The sequence below is a fragment of the Cervus canadensis genome, chromosome 4 (assembly GCF_019320065.1).
Source record: "Cervus canadensis isolate Bull #8, Minnesota chromosome 4, ASM1932006v1, whole genome shotgun sequence".
Lineage (NCBI taxonomy): Eukaryota > Metazoa > Chordata > Mammalia > Artiodactyla > Cervidae > Cervus > Cervus canadensis.
In genome coordinates, this window is record NC_057389.1 from 56,849,210 (window position 1) to 56,871,944 (window position 22,735).

A 22,735-nucleotide genomic window follows, 5' to 3' on the forward strand; every position below is an offset into this window, starting at 1 on the left:
AGGCTTCAACAGTATGTGATCCGTAAACAATGGAAACAATAAGAGACTTTATTTTGGGGGGCTCCAAAATCACTGCAGATGGTAAATACAGCCATGAAATGAAAAGAGACTTGCTCCTTGGAAGAAAAACTATGACCAACCAAGACAGCATATTAAAAAGCAGAAACATTACTTTGCCAACAAAGGTCAATCTAGCCAAAGCTATGGTTTTTCCAGTAGTCATGTATGGATGTGAGAGTTGGACTATAAAGCTGAGTGCTGAAGAATTGATGCTTTTGAACTGTGGTGTTGGAGAAGACTCTTGAGAGTCCCTTGGACTGCAAGGAAATCCAACCAGTCCATCCTAAAGGAGATCAGTCCTGGGTGTTGTTTGGAAGGACTAATGTTGAAGCTGAAACTCCAATACTTTGACCACTTGATGTGAAGAACTGACTCATTGGAAAAGACCCTGATGCTGGGAAAGACTGAAGATAGGTGGAGAAGGGGAAGACAGAGGATGAGATGGTTGGATGGCATCACTGATTCAATGGACATGAGTTTGAGTGGACTCCGGGAGCTGGTGATAGACAGGGAGGCCTGGCATGCTCTAGTCCATGGGGTCGCAGAGTCAGACATGACTGAGAGACTGAACTGAACTGAACTGATTAAGTGGCTTGATGTTGGAGGTGGAATGGACACATTTTAAAACATTTTAAATCATGAAATATATTTTATAATAAAAAATGAATAAAATTAAGCCACTAGAGCTAAAATTTTCAAATTATAAGTATCAAACTCACCATGAGCATGCCAAGGCTAACATTTAAACAAGACTTGAAAGAGTCATTCAATGCACAAATATTACTGGAAAAATTAATTCAATATGTATAACAAAAATACTCAAATAGGGGCTTCCCTGGTGGTCTAGTGGTTAAGAACCCACCTGCCGATGGAGAGGACACAGGTTCAATCCCTGGATGGGGAAGATCCCACATGCCCTGGAGCAAGCCTGTGGGCCATGATTACTGAACCCAGGCTAAACAGCTCTCTAGTAGCAACTACTAAGGCCCGTGCACCCTAAAGCCCATGCTCCACAACAAAAGAAGCCATAGCAATGAGAAGCCTGCGCACCACAACTAGAGGGTAGCACTCTCAGAAACTAGAGAGAGCCCAAGGGCAGCAAAGAAGACCCACTGCAAACAAACAAAAACAAACAAATAAAATCAAATAATGGATAGTCAGTGGAGGGGAAAAAAAGCAAGTTGACATGATGTGTTACAATATTTCTGTATAGTTACAATACTGGACTTTAACAATAAATGATAACACCAAGAATGTACCTTACAAGTATCTTCCTATAACAGTTATTAAAATTTGAAAATTGAAATGTTCACTGAAAATTTACTTCTGGAAACATTTTCTATGGTGAACTGAAAACCAGTTCATTAACTCAAGCCTTTAAAGCTCATAAAAAGGGCATTGTTACTGAAATAACACTATAGTGCAAAGCAGTTGTCTTCAACAAAGTAAATTTTAAGCATAACTGTTAAGTATAGAGAAATTAATTAGTACCATGAGAATTTATATCTAAAAGGATACAATAACTACTTACAAAGCCATACTTTAAAAATTTAAAGAGAAGATAAAGAATATTAAATACATAATGAAAATCTGGAGAAGGCAATGGCAACCCACTCCAGTACTCTTGCCTGGAGAATCCCAGGGACGGGGGAGCCTGGTGGGCTGCCGTCTATGGGGTCGCACAGAGTCGGACACGACGGAAGCGATTTAGCAGCAGTAGCACATAACGAAAAAATTCTACAAAGTTTTTGAGACTCACTGTGTCCACAGAGATGGGACCCTGAGGCAGGGAAGGACTGAAGGCCATGAGGTCGGTCTTGGGCGGCCCCTCCCCAGAGCACACCCTCTGCCGCCTCTCCTGCGAGTAAGACCAGCTCCCCACCGCGCTGGAGCACACCAGCCTGGGCTTCACCGGCCCGCACGCGCCCTCGCTGGGCGGCGCCGAGCACCGCAGCGCCGTGTACAGCAGCAGCGTGAGCACCAACAGGCTGGACACCGCGCAGATGGCGACGATCAGGTACACGTTCACATCCACTAACGCCGTCTCTGCGCCAGCTGCACCAGACAACGCCCGCGAAGAGGCCTTGGGCGCCTGGCCGCTGTCCTCCAGCGACAGCAGCACGGTGGCCGTGGCCGTCAGCGCCGGCTCGCCGTGGTCCTTCACCAGCACCAGCAGGCGCTGGCGCGGCGCGTCCGCCTCGTCCAGGGCGCGCGTCGTGCTGATCTCGCCGCTGTACAGCCCCACGCGGAACGGGCTGCGCGCGCCACCCGCCGCCGGCTGCAGCTCGTACGACAGCCACGCGTTGTAGCCCGAGTCCGCGTCCACCGCGCGCACCTTCGCCACCACGTGGCCCGCGTCCACCGACCTCGACACCACCTGGCTCACCGCGCTGAGTCCTCCGCCTGGCCCGGGCGGCAGCAGCGCAGGCGCGTTGTCGTTCTCGTCCAGCACGAACACCTGCAGCGTCACGTTGCTGCCCAGGGGCGGCACGCCCGCGTCGCGCGCGCTCACCTGGAACTGCAGCAGCTCCAGCTCCTCGTGGTCCAGCGGCTGCAGCGCGTACACCTTGCCGCTCTCCGCGTGCACCGACACGTAGCTCGACAGCGCGCGCTCGCCCACCCGCCGCTCCACCAGCGAGTAGGACACTAGCGCGTTCTCCTGCGCGTCCGCGTCTCGCGCCGACACGGTGAAGATGTGGCAGCCGGGCGGGTTGTTTTCCTTCACGAACACGGTGTACTCGGGCTGCGCGAACGCGGGCGCGTTGTCGTTCACGTCGGCCACCTCCACGGACACGCTGGTCGTGGTGGACAAGGCAGGAGAGCCCCCATCCCTCGCAGTCAGCACCACATCATAGTTCGCCAAGCGCTCACGATCCAAGTCGCTGTCCAGGACCAATGAATAGTAATTTTTGAAGGTGGACACCAGCTTAAAAGGAACATCAGGCGTCACAGAGCAGGTCACCTGTCCATTGGCACCAGAGTCGAGATCTGATAGACTGATCAGGGCAATGACGGTGCCCAGTGGAGCGTCCTCTTGCACAGGCAGAGATAGTGAGGTTATGACCATCTCTGGGATATTATCATTTTCATCCAACAGTTTCACTATTACTTTGCAGTGTCCAGTTAATGGGAATGAACTTTTATCAACAGCATCAATATTAATTTCATATAAATTACAGTCTTCGTAATCCAGTTTTCCTTTAACTGTTATTTCCCCACTATTAGAATTGATCGCAAATTTAGATTTTACATTGTCAAGAACAAGATTGTTAAAGAGATATACTATTTCCTTATTAATGCCCTCATCTGCATCTGAGGCGTTCAGTTTAATAACTAGTGTCCCATTCGGTGCATTTTCCAATAATCTGACATTATAAATTGATTTATCAAATTCTGGAGCATTATCATTCGCATCCAAAACACTGACCAATAACTGAACTGTACCTGTTAATTCAGGTTTTCCTCCATCAATTGCAATCAGCAATAAACGATGTTCTTGCGTTTCTTCCCTATCTACTGGTTTCTTCAAAACTAGCTCTAAAAAGTTTGTTTCCTCTTCGTTTGTTTTAACATCCAAGTCAAAATACTCATTTGCTTGTAACTTGTACCTCAATTCTGCGTTTCTTCCGATATCCATATCAGACGCGCCCTCTAGCGGAAACCGGGAATCCGCTCTTCTTGACTCGAGTATAAACAGTGCTTGTTCTTGTCGCAAGAACCTTGGAGGGTTGTCATTAATGTCCTTCACCTCCACCTCCACATGGAACACCTGCAACGGCCGGTCCACGATCACCTCCAGGTGGATGCTGCATTCCGCTCTCCGCCCGCACAGATCCTCCCGGTCGATCCGAGAATTCACAAACAAAATGCCATTCTGCAAATTTACCTCCAGAAGGTCTCTGCGACCTTTGGATGCAATCCGGAACAGGCGAGGCACCAGCTCTGCCAGCTCCAGTCCCAGGTCCTGGGCGATGCGGCCCACGAAGGTGCCGTGTTTGGCCTCCTCGGAGACCGAGTAGTGGACCTGGCCGATCCCCGACTCCCAGGCTACGAGGAGCAGAAGCAATAGCAGCAGGCGCTGAGATCCTCGACTTTTTCTCTGAGAATATACCATCGCAAATTTGTATCAACTTTCAAATACCTATTGCACTACCATGTAGCTCTTGGAAATTTAATTCCCAATTTTATACAATTTCGTATTTGCTCACCTTTTATGCTTCAGCAGCAGAGTGAAAAAATGGAGTGGCTTTTTCCTCCTTTCTCAGGAAAATAAACTCGCTGTGTTCCTTTGTTGTTAAAAAAAAAGAAACTGAACTTGCGGTTTCCAGCGCCATCATGTGGACGAAAAAGGAGTTATTTTACTTTGTTATGTTTTATTTACCTTACATTCTTTAAATATTTCCCAATTTCAACGACTCATTATATTCCTTATCTCTAATCAAACACATAATTAAATTTTTAATAAAATGTATCAAGTTTCATTAAAATACTGCAGAATCAATACTACTCAAGTTATGACACCCAATCTTTACTAGCATGATTTGTATTGGCCTATTCTGTATATTTAGGGTTTGTATAGTTCCTAATGGACTTTAAAAGTTTTAGATTTTTTATATCTTTCCGTATTTACATATTACTTACTAAAATTACCGATTTTCTTCTCTACTATTTTAATGGGATGTTTGTACACTAGTCTTTATATCACTCACAAAACAAGTTTATATTCCTATTTGCAATATTTAATATTGGCTTTTGTTGATGTTATTTTCAAAGTAACAAGCTATTTGAATAGAATTTGTGCCTGAGTTCATTTGGAAGTCTGATTTTCAAATTGCTGAAAATTTATTGATTTCCTTTTTCTCTATATTACCTACCTACTTTTAGTGTTAACTCAAAAACTGTAATGTGGACATGACACTATTTGCAACTTAATACATATAGCACAGCACAGCATACAGACAAGCATTTCAAGTTGCTATAACTGATAAATCACAATTGATATAAATTGTGAAAGCATATATATTTTCTTTTATGTAGCAAATCAAAATCCTAATGTTGTTTGTGAGATATATTATTATATAAAATATTTGAGTTCCAGTAAAAACTAAAACATGGAAAGAAATCACATTATTAACAGGTTAACTCTGTTAATTTCATCTCATTCCACTGCTCCATTTTATTTGCTATACGGACTTGGACTTCACTTAATAAATATGGCCAATATAAAATAAACCAACATTTCCTCTTAAAAAAATTTAACATTCTACTTAAGTATATACCTTCCTAGAATTCCTTAAATATTACAAAATTATCTTTTCTTGTGAATATAAGAGGGGCCAGGAAATCAATAATTCTATTACTTAATGCTTCACATGTAAAGCATAAGCTCCAAACACATTTTTTAATGTTGGTATAAGTCATATGTGGAATTAGATGTATTTTGTGTCCATGTATAAAGCAAACATGGAAAAGTGGTACTATAAAAACTAGCTTGGAAAGAAATAAGATTACTAGAAAATACAAAGTCAATTGAAATTAACTTGCTTCTCAGTATTCAAAACAGTAATGTAAGGACATCAGATAATGTTATGGAATTTGTTTCTGATACAATCTTTAAGAGTATATTTATCATTTCCTTTAGTTTTTGAAAGATTTATTAGCATTCAGAACATCCAAACACTAAAAAAGCTAAACAGCAATCAAATTTCAGAGCTATTTATCTAATAGTCACTTATAAGGATAATTTAAAGTATTTTAATACATTATAAGAAAAAATTATAATATCTGAGTTGAAAATATCATCAGTTAATGTTGATTCACCTTCTATTATGGAACCATGATTGATGTGGATCTACAAAACTACAATAAAAAAATTTACTCTTAAGAAAGGTAAATATTAAGTATTTAAAAGCCAACTGATAGTGTGATATTAACAATGCATGCAGAGTATTTTACAGAATATTTTCAGTAAGTATTTAAAACTTTAAAAAATACACTCAATGGAGAAAATGCCATCAATAGTATCATATGCTTCTTTCAGCTTGTAATTTTTTCACATAAATATATACAGGAGAAAATAAGACTCTTGGCTTTTGAACTGTCTTCATATCTTTTAGATTACAGAGTTTTAAAATTATCCCTTGCATTTGTCTTTCATTGCTCAACTCTTGTTTTGGAGGTTATTTTTTCAACAAATATAGACTCTTTAGTTGTAATTCCATAAAATCTATAAGTAGAGAAAATTCTTTAAATCTTTTTCCAATCCATTCTTTCAATTAAATATTATAGATTATTATTACATAGTTTCTAGAAAATTTTCAGTTATACTTATGTATGCCCCATGGCAGAACTAAGACTCCTTTCCTGACAATGAATTTAGATTAAGGAAACCAAATAGTATTTTGAGGTATCTCTACTTAATTTACTGCGGAACATTCAGGAGGACAGTACACTAGAAAATTTAATTTTGTATTGGAGTCTAGATGACTTTCATTTCCTGCAAAACTCCAGAATAAAATTTTAATAAGCTATTTTCCCACCTATGTGTAGAAAATTATCTAAGTCTACCACACTGCTGAGATGTAACAGGTGAAATTGAAGCAATCTTTTAAAGGTTTGTAAACAGTTCATCCTCCTGCATCAAATATGAACAAAAAGTTTAATTATATGTAAAAAATAACTTATCCTATTACCTCACATAATATGCATATGGTACACATTTTTACATTACTTTTGTAATGGTTCAGCCTCCCAACAAAATATTGTGCTAAAATATTTATGTTATATACACATTCTGAGGAAACCTGAGAGTAATTTTAAAGTACCTCTGAGGGAATAAGGAAGCTAAATTAAGCATAGTTTTTACTCACAATCCTCTTGCCTTCATTATTCCCAATGAGCTCATTTAAAAGTGGAAAGAGACAATGAGCTAAATTCAAGCACTTTTGGTTCTATTCTATGCATTCATAATAATATTCATATGGCCTCAATTTTTTGTGTGTGTCTCCAGGCCACAATTCAGTCATTAAATTGAAAGAAATTACAACCTCTGAGGTCATATCTTTTAAAATTCTAGGCCAAGTGAGTGGAAACATGATGAGATGCAAGATTCTTAAAGCATTAGTAAATATCCAGGGTGAAAAAGAAGGAGGGAAACTAAACAGCAAAAAATAAATAAATAAATTCAGTAAGCTTGGTTCTTATGAACAAAGGAAAGAGGAAAGGAGGACAGAAAAAGGGTTAAAATAAAGTACAAAATCCTTATTCTATTAACTTTGTATGAGACTACAAAATAGACCTTGGATAAGGTAGAAGAGATAAAAATAAAATGTTCAGTGCTCGCTTCGGCAGCACATATACTGAAATTGGAACGATACAGAGAAGATTAGCATGGCCCCTGCGCAAGGATGACACGCAAATTCGTGAAGCGTTCCATATTTTTAGAAAAAAAAAAACAGAAAAAAATAAAATAAAATAAAATGTTCAGAAGATTTGTAATGACAGACATCACTGTAGAAGATAAAAAAGGAAAAGATATATTTACCTTAATTCAAACTTTTCCATAAATTTCTAAATGCCTATCTATCAGGTATTTGTAAATTATGTATCCATCTCTAGAGTAATATAACTACATCTAGAATAGTTACAGCTTCTCATGTACAATACCCAGAATTCAATACAAAATTATCAGGCTTACCAAGAAAGAGAATCACGAGAAAAAATGAACAATTGGGAGAAAATAATAGCAAATGAAGAAACAGACAAAGGATTAATCTCAAAAATATACAAGCAACTCTTGAAGCTCAATTCCAGAAAAATAAATGACCCAATCAAAAAATGGGCCAAAGAACTAAACAGACATTTCTCCAAAGAAGACATACAGATGGCTAACAAACACATGAAAAGATGCTCAACATCACTCATTATCAGAGAAATGCAAATCAAAACCACAATGAGGTACCATTACACACCAGTCAGGATGGCTGCTATCCAAAAGTCTACAAGCAATAAATGCTGGAGAGGGTGTGGAGAAAAGGGAACCCTCTTCCACTGTTGGTGGGAATGCAAACTAGTACAGCCGCTATGGAGAACAGTGTGGAGATTTCTTAAAAAACTGGAAATAGAACTGCCATATGACCCAGCAATCCCACTTCTGGGCATACACACTGAGGAAACCAGATCTGAAAGAGACACGTGCACCCCAATGTTCATCGCAGCACTGTTTATAATAGCCAGGACATGGAAGCAACCTAGATGCCCATCAGCAGATGAATGGATAAGGAAGCTGTGGTACATATACACCATGGAATATTACTCAGCCATTAAAAAGAATTCATTTGAACCAGTTCTAATGAGATGGATGAAACTGGAGCCCATTATACAGAGTGAAGTAAGCCAGAAAGATAAAGAACATTACAGCATACTAACACATATATATGGAATTTAGAAAGATGGTAACGACAACCCTATATGCAAAACAGAAAAAGAGACACAGAAGTACAGAACAGACTTTTGAACTCTGTGGGAGAAGGTGAGGGTGGGATGTTGCGAAAGAACAGCATGTATATTATCTATGGTGAAACAGGTCACGAGCCCAGGTGGGATGCATGAGACAAGTGCTCGAACCTGGTGCACTGGGAAGACCCAGAGGAATCGGGTGGAGAGGGAGGGGGGAGGGGGGATCGGGATGGGGAATACGTGTAAATCTATTGCTGATTCATGTCAATGTATGACAAAACCCACTGAAAAAATAAATAAATAAATTTAAAAAAAAAAAACCACAAACAGATGATCCGATTATTACACTGATGTGACAGACCATAAATAAACTGTAATTAAGGTACCAAAACAAATACATAATAAATTATTTCACCAGAAAAATATAATCTATATTTTAAAGGAAAATTATAATTCTAAAGCTAAAAAAGATAATAATCAAAGTTTAGATTCAACTGATGACTTAAGAAGAGAAATTTGCTGAAGTAGAAGATTGTCAGAATAAAATATCCATCAGGTAATAGCAAAAATGATGCTGAAAAAAATAGAGGGGGGCATAAAAGATATAAGAGATATGGTGAAAAGATTTAACACACCTATTCCTTGACTTAAAGTAGAGAAAGAGAGAAAAACATGAGGCAGAAGCAATCATCAAAGGCAGACTGCTGGAATTTTCCCTATACAGATGAAAGACATCAAACCACATATTCAAGAAGCTTTAAAAACTGCAAACAAGATAAAAACCAAAGAAAACTAAAACCGAGCATAAAGCCCTTGAAAATAAAAAACAAAGAAAAATTTTACAAACCAGCTAGACAGGGAAAAAAAGGTTTTACTACCTGAACAATAAACTTGACAGCCATCTTCTCAAAAGACTATGGAATGTAATCTTAAAAGCAATAGGGTGGGGGGAAACAAGTTACAACCCAGAACTTGATACTCAACAAAACTATTTTTCAGAAGTGCTGGCAAAATAAGCATATTTCTCATATACTAAATATTAGAGAATTCTTTACCACCACTAAAAGAAATATAAAATAATTTCTTCTTTAGTTCCCCAACCAGGGATTTAACCTGGGCCCTCAGGAGGGAAAGTACAGAGTCCTAACCACTAGACCACCAGGGAATTTCCTCATATGTACCATTATTAAAGAAAATAATTTAAACTTAGAGCTGATATGTATTATGATCACAAATGGAAATTATCTAAGAATAAATCTTATAAAAGATGAATAGGACCTCTACACAGGAAATTATAAAATATTAAGAACCATTGTAGGTTATTTAGATAAATAGAGCATGCTCATGAAGTGAATGTCTCATTATTGTAAAGATGTCAACTGGTTTCATGTACAATACCCAGAACTCAGTACAGAATTATCAGGCTAATATAGCTAATTATCCTGACAAAATTATCAGGATAATTATATATTATCACAATAGATACAATGCAATCCAAATCAATAGCTCACCAAGTTGTTTTTATGGAATTAATATACAAATCTAGGTTGAAATTAAAGAGACAGCATGACATTAATGGAAAAAACAATCAAATTGATTAGAAAAACAAAAGCAAGAAGACTATGATTATTTAAGGAACAACTATGGAACTAAATTTTTTTTTAATGGTCTTGCCTCAGATGAACATGTTTGGCAAAAGTTAAGCTTGATCCTTGGGTCTCAGCAAAGACAAAAAATTAAAATTGATTGCATATGTAATGCAAACAAGAAAACAAAAGACACAAGAAATTATCTTCAGAGAATAGAATCAAGAATAAAAAAAATGATAAATTGAACTAAATGATAAAAAAAATGATAAATTAACTAAAATGAAAATTACTATTCACCAAATGACAAAAGAATGAAAAGACAAGTCACAGTGTGCAACAATGCAGAAAATCAAGAAAGGGGTCATATCCAGAACATAAAACTTTTCAAAAAGAAGTAGAAGGAACTTCCTTGGTAGTCCAGAGTTGAGAGTCTGCCTGCCAATGCAGGGGTTGTGAGTTGGATCCCTGGTCCGGGAAGATTCTACATGCCACAGAGCAAATAAGCCCATGCACCTCAACTACTGAAGCCCTAGTGCTCTAGGGTTTGTACTCTCCAACAAGAGAAGCCAGTACAATGAGAAGCCCATGCACTGCAACTAGAGAGTAGCCCCCCTCACCAAACCTAGAGAAACCCTAGGTACACCAATGAAGACCCAGTACAGCCAAAAATTAATTTTAAAAACAGTAGATTCTTCTACTGAATAACAGAATAGGAAAATAGGCAGAAGATTTGAACAGTTATTGCACAGAATGGGATATTAAAATGGCCAATAATAATACAAAACTGTGCTCAACCTCAATTATAAATTGGGAAACATAAGCACATCAAGCAAACTGGCAACAATGTAAATTAACAATGCCAAGCTTTCCAGATGATGAAGAGCAACTGAAACATACAGAACTAGCAAAAGTGTGAACAGGTAAAAGCATTTGGGGAAATTGACATCAATTAAAGATACCAATTGATTGACATTATCAATTAGTGATACCAAGGGAACATCTCATACAAAGGTGGGGACACTAAAGGACAGAAATGGTATGGACCTAACAGAAGCAGAAGATATTAAGAAGAGGTGGCAAGAATACACAGAAGAACTGTACAAAAAAGATCTTCATGACCCAGATAACCACAATGCTGTGATCACTCACCTAGACCCAGACATCCTGGAGTGCAAAGTCAAGTGGGCCTTAGGAAGGATCACTACGAACAAAGCTACTGGAGCTGATGGAATTCCAGTTGAGCTATTTCAAATCCTAAAAGATGATGCTGTGAAAGTGCTGCACCCAATATGCCAGCAAATTTGGAAAACTCAGCAGCAGCCACAGGACTGGAAGAGGTCAGTTTCCATTCCAATCCCAAAGAAAGGCAATGCCAAAGAATGCTCAAACTACCATACAATTGCACTCATCTCCCACACTAGCAAAGTAATGCTCAAAATTCTTCAAGCCAGGCTTCAACAGTATGTGAACCATGAACTTCCAGATGTTCAAGCTGGATATAGAAAAGGCAGAGGAACCAGAGATCAGATTGCCAACATCCATTGGATCATCAAAAAAGGAAGAGAGTTCCAGAAAAACATCTATTTCTGCTTTATTGGCTATGCCAAAGCCTTTGATTGTGTGGGTCACAACAAAATGTGAAAAGTTCTTAAAGAGAGGAGAATACCAGACCACCTGACCTGCCTCCTGAGAAATCTGTATGCAGGTCAAGAAGCAAAAGTTAGAAATGGACATGGAACAACAGACTCGTTCCAAATTGGGAAAGGAGTATGTCAATGTTGTATATTGTCACCCTGCTCATTTAACTCATATGCAGAGTACATCATGCGAAATGCCAGGCTGGATGAAGTACAAGCTGGAATCAAGATTGCCAGGAGAAATACCAATAAACTCAGACACGCAGATGACGCCACCCTTATGGCAGAAAGCAAAGAAGAACTCAAGAGCCTCCTGATCAAAGTGAAAGAGGAGAGTGAAAAAGCTGGCTTAAAACTCAACATTCAGAAAACTAAGAAAGATCATGGCATCTGGTCCCATCACTTCATGGCAAATAGATGGGGAAACAATAGAAACAGTGACAGACTTTACTTTGGGGTGCTCCAAAATCACCGCAGATGGTGACTGCAGCCATGAAATTAAAAGATGCTTGCTTCTTGGAAGAAAAGCTATGACCAACCTGGAGAGCATATTAAAAAGCAAAGACATTACCCTGCCAACAAAGGTCCATCTAGTCAAAGCTATGATTTTTTCCAGTAGTCATGTATGGATGTGATAGTTGGACTATAAAGAAAGCTGAGCACCAAAGAATTGATGCTTTTGAACTGTGGTGTTGGAGAAGACTCTTGAGAGTCCCCTGGACTGCAAGGATATCAAACCAATCAAACCAATTATCTAAAGGAAATCAGTCCTGAATATTCATTGGAGGGACTGATGCTGAAGCTGAAACTCCAATAGTTTGGCCTGATGCAAATGGCTGACTCATTTGAAAAGACCCTGATGCTGGGAAAGATTGAGGGCAGGAGGAGAAGGGGAAGACAGAGGATGAGATGGTTGGATGGCATCACCAACTCAATGGACATCAGTATGAGCAAGCTCTGGGAGCTAGTAAAGGACAGGGAAGTCTGGCTTGCTGTAGTCCATGGGGTGGCAAAGAGTCATGATTGAGCCACTAAACTGATCAATTAAAGGAGAAGATAAGTACAGAGCCTATGTTCCACTAATCTCCATCCTAGCTAAATAATACAGAAAAGTTTGTAAATAGGCATTGAAAACTTTACAAACTATTGATGGCAGCATTAGGTAAAACACATACAAAGAGAAATAATGTGAAATTCTCAACAGAATAACGCATACCCTGTCCATAAAACATACTAGAGAAAGAAAAAACTATTAGAGATAATAAATTAAATTAACTCCAAGTACTTAGGGCAATATGGATGATTCCACAGAATAGTGAATGATAAATATGAAGAACACAGAAACAAGCACACATACAACACATTTTGTGCAATTCCATTTAGAAAAATTCAAGAAGCAGGTAAAAATTAATCAGCTATAAAATTAAAACTATGGCTACATATGAGGGGAAGAGGGGAAAGACATTTGGGAGGTACATTTGAGTGTCCTCTGGAGTGAAGGTAACAGTTTTCACTTTCAAATAGTTGATTAAGCTGTAGTATTCTGTGTACTTTTCAATGATTTATAGGCAAATAACAAGAAAATGCTTTCTAAAAGTTAATTACAACAGAAAATAAAGATGAAGATAGAAATCACAAAATTTATAACACTAGTTATATAAATATGCATTGAATAATAAATATTAAAAACAATAAAACAAGTATTACCTTGTTGTCCTATTACTCTAAAAGATTTTAGTTTAAAAGGGGATGAAAGAAAAAGTAAACAAATTTAGTTCAGAGAAATTTAGTTTTGAGAAATTTTTAATTAAGAAGAAATTGAAAGAATTAAAGAATACCGAGACTTCAGAGTAAATAAGGATATTTATAAACTAACCTTTGAAAGAGAATCCACAGTTGCTGGCTGCTGATCCTCTCTGTCCCCAGAGTCCGGAACGCTGGGACTGAAGGCCATGAGGTCGGTCTTGGGCGGCCCCTCCCCAGAGCACACCCTCTGCCGCCTCTCCTGCGAGTAAGACCAGCTCCCCACCGCGCTGGAGCACACCAGCCTGGGCTTCACCGGCCCGCACGCGCCCTCGCTGGGCGGCGCCGAGCACCGCAGCGCCGTGTACAGCAGCAGCGTGAGCACCAACAGGCTGGACACCGCGCAGATGGCGACGATCAGGTACACGTTCACATCCACTAACGCCGTCTCTGCGCCAGCTGCACCAGACAACGCCCGCGAAGAGGCCTTGGGCGCCTGGCCGCTGTCCTCCAGCGACAGCAGCACGGTGGCCGTGGCCGTCAGCGCCGGCTCGCCGTGGTCCTTCACCAGCACCAGCAGGCGCTGGCGCGGCGCGTCCGCCTCGTCCAGGGCGCGCGTCGTGCTGATCTCGCCGCTGTACAGCCCCACGCGGAACGGGCTGCGCGCGCCACCCGCCGCCGTCTGCAGCTCGTACGACAGCCACGCGTTGTAGCCCGAGTCCGCGTCCACCGCGCGCACCTTCGCCACCACGTGGCCCGCGTCCACCGACCTCGACACCACCTGGCTCACCGCGCTGGGTCCTCCGCCTGGCCCGGGCGGCAGCAGCACAGGCGCGTTGTCGTTCTCGTCCAGCACGAACACCTGCAGCGTCACGTTGCTGCCCAGGGGCGGCACGCCCGCGTCGCGCGCGCTCACCTGGAACTGCAGCAGCTCCAGCTCCTCGTGGTCCAGCGGCTGCAGCGCGTACACCTTGCCGCTCTCCGCGTGCACCGACACGTAGCTCGACAGCGCGCGCTCGCCCACCCGCCGCTCCACCAGCGAGTAGGACACCAGCGCGTTCTCCTGCGCGTCCGCGTCCCGCGCCGACACGGTGAAGATGTGGCAGCCGGGCGGGTTGTTCTCCTTCACGAACACGGTGTACTCGGGCTGCGGGAACGCGGGCGCGTTGTCGTTCACGTCGGCCACCTCCACGGACACGCTGGCTGTGGTGAACAAGGAAGGCGACCCCCCGTCTTGAGCGGTCACCACCAATTTATAGACCGACACTTTCTCGCGATCCAAGGTGCTGTCCAAAACGAGTGAATAGTAGTTCCTGAAGGTGGACACCAGCCTGAAAGGGACGTGGGGCGATAGGGTACAAGTCACCTGCCCATTGACACTGGAGTCGAGGTCAGACACACTTATCAAGGCGATGACGGTGCCCAGTGGAGCGTCTTCCCTAATTGGGAGTGACAAGAATTTGAATTCCATTACTGGGGCATTATCATTGGTGTCTTCAACTTCCACCATAACTGTACAATGGCCAGAAAGTGGCGGCTGCCCCTTATCAATGGCCTCTACAAGAATTTCATAGGATTTGGTTTCTTCAAAATCAATATATCCCTTTACCATAATTTCCCCAGTAATTGGATCCATGTAGAATTTGGATTTCACAGTGGGTAAAATATCAGCTGAGAATGAATAAATAATATTCCCATTCAAGCCTTCGTCTAAATCTGAGGCGTTAAGTTTAATTACCAACGTTCCGTTAGGAACGTTTTCTAGTAATTTCACTTCATAGATTGTTCTGTCGAAAGTTGGGGCGTTGTCGTTGGCGTCCAGCACTCTGACGAGTAATTGAACAGTGCCAGTCAGCTCAGGTTTGCCGCCATCAGAGGCGGTAAGCACTACAAAAATCTCCGGAGCTTCTTCTCTGTCTAAAGGTTTCCTTAATACTAGCCCAAGACGTTTTACCCGCTCCTCATCGGATGGTTTTTCCAACGAGAAATATTCATTGGGACCCAGCCTGTAAGTCAGCAGAGCGTTGGCGCCAATGTCTGCATCAGAGGCGCCCTCTAGTGGAAATCGAGAGTCAAGCGGCCTGGATTCAGCCATAAACAGAATCTTTTGTGTTCCTGGGAACACAGGAGGATTGTCGTTAATGTCCTTCACCTCCACCTCCACATGGAACACCTGCAGCGGCCGGTCCACGATCACCTCCAGGTGGATGCTGCACTCTGCTCTCCGCCCGCACAGCTCCTCCCGGTCGATCCGAGAATTCACAAACAAAATGCCACTCTGCAGATTAACCTCCAGAAGGTCCCCGCGGCCTTTGGATGACACACGGAACAGGCGCGGCACCAGTTCCGCCAGCTCCAACCCCAGGTCCTGAGCGATTCGGCCCACAAAGGTACCGTGTTTGGCCTCTTCCAGGACAGAATAGCGGACCTGGCCGCTCCCGGCCTTCCAGGCTGCGAGGAACAGAATTGAGAGCAGCAGACGCCGGTATTCCTGGCCAGTTCCCCAGGAAAACTCCATCTCATGTCCTCAGTGTTTTGTTCTCATGAAGAGGGTCTTGTTTCCAAACGAAGCACTACCTCCTGACCGTTCAGTCCAGTGCCATTGCAGCCTCCATTTTTTCAGTGGTGGATGCAGCTTCTTTAGAATAAGAACAGGAGGGATTTCTTTCTTTCTTTCTTTTTTTGCTTTATGGTATCTATTTTATGGTACAGAGCGACATCATGTGGCTCAAAACCGTAAGTAACAGATTCTGGAACTCCATACTAAGAACTGTTAAGTCTTCATTTTTCTTTCTGCCTTTCCGTGGATTTTAATGCCCTTGGAGAATAGAATCACATTTTATACTACTGCAGTACACATTTTGCGCTACTGACTGACTGTGATCCTTAGTTTCACCACAGGAGCAGATTTCACTTCAGTGGCAATACTTTTTCCATACAAGTTTTAAGTATTTACAGAGACCCAGCTATAGTTAACATAACACTTTATACAGTTGGCAAAGTGTTGACTAGGAAAATCTGTGACATTTTTGTGTTCCTGAGAGTGAAGGAAGGTAATTATTAATGATGACACTATTCATCATTGGATTTTACATTCTGGTTATTGAAGACTTCAGAGAATACATCTCTAGGAAAACTCTGATCTCAGAAATAGGTAATTGAAAGGGAATTTCAAAAAATACTCAAAAAAGGAAGCAAAGACCATCATCAAATAATTGAGAGTCTTCCTTAAATAATCTAAGGGTGGAGGGCAATGAAGCTTTAACAGGAAAGTAAGATATTGCAGTATACAATTTGTGTTGGAAAGTATTCCAAATAATTTCATTCACTGGAACCCATTCACCTCCCATGAACAACATTGGTATTCTCATTTTGGCTCTCATGGTTTATAAACACTTGCTTGTTCTTCAGGACCTAATATGCCTCAACTTCTGTTTCTCCTAGAGTACTCATATAGTCTAGTCAAGGTGGACAATTTGCTGCTTCCAATAACATTTTTTGCTAAACAAATATACTCATTTCATTCTCTGCCTAAGTAATATCCAGCATTTCCAAACTCTTCTAAAAGCCTCTTCCCCCATTATATAACAACTTAAAACTTCCTTGACCAAGGAAGACTTTCATGATTAAGTCAACTGGGCAGGCATCTTTACTTGCTTTTATATTATAGCATCTAGATCAATCACATTGGCCATTTATTACATTAATTTCTCTTTTTTAGGTATTTGGGTATACATTTTTAAATGTAAACTTTTAAAGAGAATATTTTATCATAATATTTTAATATTCAGAATACTTATTGAGTAGTTAGTGAATATTTACTGAATAGAATAGTTTGGTTTTCTTCTATTGCTTAATAAAATGCTTTAAATTAAGGTGATCATGTAGCTAGTTAGGAAAATATGACGTCTCAGCAACCTCTATAAACTTCCAGAGATAAAGGAAATATTTTCCTTAGGCACTGCTCTATGTAAGATAGATTTCAATTGCCATATTGAAAACATAGATTTCAGGTTAGTTTTCTTTCCGGTTCTTGGCAAGCATGATCCTTGAGACATTAATAGTTCTGATGGTCAATTAAGCATTCCCAAATAACACAGCACAATATACCCTCCTCTCTCTCTCTCTCTCTCTCTCTCTCTCTCTCTCACACACACACACACACACACCAATATAGAAGGACATAATGGTAGTTATTTTCAAACTTTGACTCTTCTGTTCATAAACCACATACTCCATAGTTGTCGAGGACAAAAAACATCAATCTGGGACTTCCCTGGCAGTCCAGTCATTAGGACTCTGCATTTCCACTGAAAGGGGCAAGGGTTGGATCCCTGGTTGGAGAACTAAGATCCCCAGCATGTGCATGGTGAAGCCAAAAAAAGAAAAAAATCAAATCAATCTAGTGAAAATAGCCCTAGGCTCCCATTCTAGGAAAAGCCACACTCCTCACCGCCATCATTTTTTTTCTGAATTAAAACATAAATCAAAGTAGTTTCAGTTACAGGACTCAACCTGTAGATTTGTGCAAAATAATTGGTATTAAACACTGGAACAAAGTAAAAAAGAATCATTGACCATTTACTCTATTTTGCTAATAATTAAATAAATAGATAAGGAATGCAGAAGAACAGAAAGGATATTTGGGAACTATTCAGTATTTACCTGGTATAGTAGCAACACATCTCTAAAGGGAAAAATTCAAAAGTTTTTAAAATGTCTTATTAGCTGAGACTCATGTTAGTCAAGAATTTGAAGAGGAGAACTGAATTTGCAGACTGAAGTCCCATATCCTGGAAGACAAGAACTCTGGATGGCTCTATTATTTACAACAGGATGAAAATGATACCTAATAAAATAAATAGTGAGCTGAGGTTGGACATGCTGTGGGTCATACTTTCCTTCTCCAGGGAATCTTCCCAACTCAGGGATTGAACCCAGGTCTCCTGCATTGTAGACAGATGCTTTACCATCTGAGCCACCAGGGAAGTCCCAATTGATGGCCAGGGGGTCACAAAGGACAGAGCCAGAAAGTGGAAATGGAAGTGGGAAAATGCAGGATTATCTATTTTATATGTTAGCCTCCCCTACAATGTCATTGAGTATTAACCAGCTTTTACCAAGGAAACTTGAACAAGGAAGTAGGAAGTTGTAGAGTGCATACCTTGTGTAGAAAAGTATTGCATACAATCAGAATGGAATACATGGGAACACGTTCCCCTCCCATGAGAAAGGTTGGTGTCTTCATTTTTGTCTCTAATGGTTTAGAAATACTTGCCCATTCTCCAGTCACTAACATGCCTAAGCTTTGGTTTCCAGTGGCAAAGAAACATCAATGGGAGTTCAGCAATTTACTAGGAGAACTGAACAAATATCAATGAATGGTATGAATGGAAAATAATTTTACTTCCAATTATTTGGAACTTTGTACTTACTATATGACATACATTAATGGGTTGGTATTCAGAGGAAGGTCACCAGTAATGACATTGAAATTTTTGGATATTAGCATCCTTAATACTGTATGTAAAAGAGATTAATGACAATAAGTTTTGCTAGTGGAATGGCTTTTAAATGAGATGTACAGTATTTTTGCAACACTGTGCAGGTAGAAAATAATAGTTCTTAACAAGACTAATAATACTCTTCCAAAAGCAACATTTTCTAAATGATGATATACTAAAGGGAGTATTAAAATTTCACTTCCTGTTGATTTCTTAATGCTTATTAATGAAAAGTAGTAAGAAACTGAAGATGAAAAAGATACAATTCTAAAAGCAATAAATTTACTATTCTAGCTTTTTTACCCAATTGGAAAACTAGAAACAATACCCAGTATTGCAAAATGTGAACACAAAATCAAAACATCATATTCAAGTAGAAAGAAGAAATGAGAATCCAAATAAATAAATAAATGAGTAAAGGGGATCTATAGGAGACAACAGGTTAAAAAAAAAAAAACTATATGGGTCAGTGACATTTGGACTAACGTCTACTCCAAATTTCAAATGAAAAGTATCCTTAGCTATTGAAGCATTTTGCAGGTATTAGTACACCACATTTAAGTCAAATATTGTAAACAATGCAAAGTACCATGGAAAATATATATATTTTTCTATCCAGACTTTTACCAATATAATAATCCTCCAACGATTTTTAAACACTGGCAAGTATGGTACTCACAGCTTATTGCTGATTTGGTTCAAAATCATTCATTAGTCACAAGAAATTCAAATATTTTAACCACAAAACCAATACATGGAAAAGTCTACTGCCAGAAACAAGACTAATTACTGGTAAAAAATGCTTCCGAAGAAGCAGAAATAGTGAATTAAGAACAAAGACATTTTTGAAAGGGTTTTTAAAAATTACTCACTTTGGCAGGAAGATCAGTCTCCACATCCAACTGCTCTTCTCTGTCTCCACTTATGGGACCAGATGAAAGACTAGGACTGAAGGCCATGAGGTCAGTCTTGGGCGGCCCCTCCCCAGAGCACACCCTCTGCCGCCTCTCCTGCGAGTAAGACCAGCTCCCCACCGCGCTGGAGCACACCAGCCTGGGCTTCACCGGCCCGCACGCGCCCTCGCTGGGCGGCGCCGAGCACCGCAGCGCCGTGTACAGCAGCAGCGTGAGCACCAACAGGCTGGACACCGCGCAGATGGCGACGATCAGGTACACGTTCACATCCACTAACGCCGTCTCTGCGCCAGCTGCACCAGACAACGCCCGCGAAGAGGCCTTGGGCGCCTGGCCGCTGTCCTCCAGCGACAGCAGCACGGTGGCCGTGGCCGTCAGCGCCGGCTCGCCGTGGTCCTTCACCAGCACCAGCAGGCGCTGGCGCGGCGCGTCCGCCTCGTCCAGGGCGCGCGTCGTGCTGATCTCGCCGCTGTACAGCCCCACGCGGAACGGGCTGCGCGCGCCACCCGCCGCCGGCTGCAGCTCGTACGACAGCCACGCGTTGTAGCCCGAGTCCGCGTCCACCGCGCGCACCTTCGCCACCACGTGGCCCGCGTCCACCGACCTCGACACCACCTGGCTCACCGCGCTGAGTCCTCCGCCTGGCCCGGGCGGCAGCAGCACAGGCGCGTTGTCGTTCTCGTCCAGCACGAACACCTGCAGCGTCACGTTGCTGCCCAGGGGCGGCACGCCCGCGTCGCGCGCGCTCACCTGGAACTGCAGCAGCTCCAGCTCCTCGTGGTCTAGCGGCTGCAGCGCGTACACCTTGCCGCTCTCCGCGTGCACCGACACGTAGCTCGACAGCGCGCGCTCGCCCACCCGCCGCTCCACCAGCGAGTAGGACACCAGCGCGTTCTCCTGCGCGTCCGCGTCTCGCGCCGACACGGTGAAGATGTGGCAGCCGGGCGGGTTGTTCTCCTTCACGAACACGGTGTACTCGGGCTGCGGGAACGCGGGCGCGTTGTCGTTCACGTCGGCCACCTCCACGGACACGCTAGCCATGGTCGACAGCGAAGGCGAGCCCCCGTCCCTCGCAGTCACCACCACCTCATAGTTCGCCACGCTCTCGCGATCCAAGACGCTGTCCAACACAAGTGAATAGTAATTCTTAAAGGTGGACACCAGCTTGAAGGGCACATGATTAGTCAAGGTGCAGGTCACCTGCCCATTGGCACCGGAATCGAGGTCGGACACGCTGATCAAGGCGATGACTGTGCCTACTGGAGCATCTTCTAATATAGGTAAAGAGAGTGATTTGACAACCAACTCAGGAACATTATCATTGGTGTCCAAAATTTCCACTAGAACCGTGCAGTGATCTGCCATTGGGGGATTTCCTTTATCTGTTGCCTCTACCTGTATTTCATATAACTTAGTTAACTCAAAATCTATGTCACCCTTTACAATGATGTATCCATTAACAGGGTCTAAGTGGAATTTCGACAGAGTATCTGCTGATGTGTCTGTATTGAAAGAATACACAATGTCCTTATTTATTCCTTCATCCAAATCAGAGGCATTAACAGTCACTACTAGGGTACCATTTGGTGCATTTTCAAATAATTTGACTTTGTAGATCGTGCTCTCAAACTCTGGAGCATTGTCGTTTACATCTAGAACGGTGATCTTCAGTTGAGTAGTACCAGTGAGTTCTGGTTTCCCACCATCAACTGCAGTTATAAGTAAGTGATGCTCAGGAGTGTCCTCTCGATTTAAAAGTTTTTTCAGCACAAGTCCAAGGGATTTAATTTCCTCATCATTTCTTTTTACATCCAAGGTAAAATATTCATTGGAGTTAAGCCTGTAAGTCAATAAAGAATTAGCTCCGATATCTGCATCTGATGCGCCCTCTAGCGGAATCCGAGAACCAGGCGGCCGGGATTCATAAATAAACAAATTTTTTACTGCCACTGGAAAAACCGGCGGGTTGTCGTTAATGTCCTTCACCTCCACCTCCACATGGAACACCTGCAGCGGCCGGTCCACGATCACCTCCAGGTGGATGCTGCACTCTGCTCTCCGCCCGCACAGCTCCTCCCGGTCGATCCGAGAATTCACAAACAAAATGCCATTCTGCAGATTTACCTCCAGAAGATCCCCGCGGTCTTTGGACGACACCCGGAACAAGCGCGGCACGAGCTCCGCCAGCTCCAGTCCCAGGTCCTGCGTGATGCGGCCCACGAAGGTGCCGTGTTTGGCCTCCTCGGAGACCGAGTAGTGGACCTGGCCTCTCCCGGCCTCCCAGAATAGGAGAAGCATTACCGAAAGCAGTAGTCGGCAGTCTCCCTGACCTTCTCTCCAGGAAAGTACCATTGCAAGCGTTTTCCAAGTATTGGGTCGCTTTTGCAACGATCAAAAAATTGAAAATACTTTTAGTTCCTTATTCCTCATTTCATAAATAATCATTCCATGCCCGCATTTCACAGATGGTGAGGAAAAGCAGCATCTTACTACGTAATGAATGCTGTATTTCTCCTCTGGTGAGGAAATACCTTGCGGTGGACAGCGACATCATGTGGCTAAAGGTGTAGGTATTAAATAAATCTATCTTCCATTGAACTTCCCTCAATTTTTTCCTTGTTAATTTCCTTCCCATTCCTCAAAGTCTTCATTTTTTTTAAAATATATGCTTAGAACGTTTATACTAACTCATGACTTTCAATTAGGCCAGTCCATTCCATATAGTTAAATATAGTAAAATAGGGATTATTGTTGTAACAGTAGTGGACATCTATTGGAAATATTTCCTGTGTGACAAGTACTATTTCATTTGTTTTAACAGGGTTATGGGT

General features: G+C 42.0%; 2 protein-coding genes and 1 non-coding gene across 5 annotated transcripts in view; 1 reads left to right on the forward strand and 2 right to left on the reverse strand.

Annotated features, from left to right (window-relative positions):
* Positions 1 to 16,172, reverse strand: part of LOC122439810 (protocadherin alpha-C2) — a 183,427-nt gene extending 167,255 nt beyond the window's left edge. For 2 of the 3 annotated variants that reach the window (XM_043465275.1, XM_043465278.1), the window contains exon 1: positions 1,820 to 4,307. In XM_043465275.1, the coding sequence (XP_043321210.1) occupies positions 1,820 to 4,174 (2,355 nt within the window). In that variant the 5' untranslated portion in view covers positions 4,175 to 4,307. Of the gene's footprint in view, positions 1 to 1,819; positions 4,308 to 13,619 lie in introns of those variants that run through there. The other variant, XM_043465272.1, reaches the window with a different exon arrangement.
* The window catches only part of LOC122439814 (protocadherin alpha-3-like), a 159,354-nt gene extending 137,001 nt beyond the window's left edge, over positions 1 to 22,353 (reverse strand). The window contains 2 exon segments of the mRNA XM_043465281.1: positions 19,863 to 19,984; positions 19,986 to 22,353. Coding sequence (XP_043321216.1) covers positions 19,913 to 19,984; positions 19,986 to 22,256 — 2,343 coding nt within the window. The 5' untranslated portion in view covers positions 22,257 to 22,353 and the 3' untranslated portion in view covers positions 19,863 to 19,912.
* Positions 7,395 to 7,501, forward strand: LOC122441040. The gene has a single exon (XR_006269185.1). It is a non-coding gene; the product is annotated as a U6 spliceosomal RNA (small nuclear RNA).
* Positions 22,354 to 22,735: the final 382 nt, after the last annotated feature.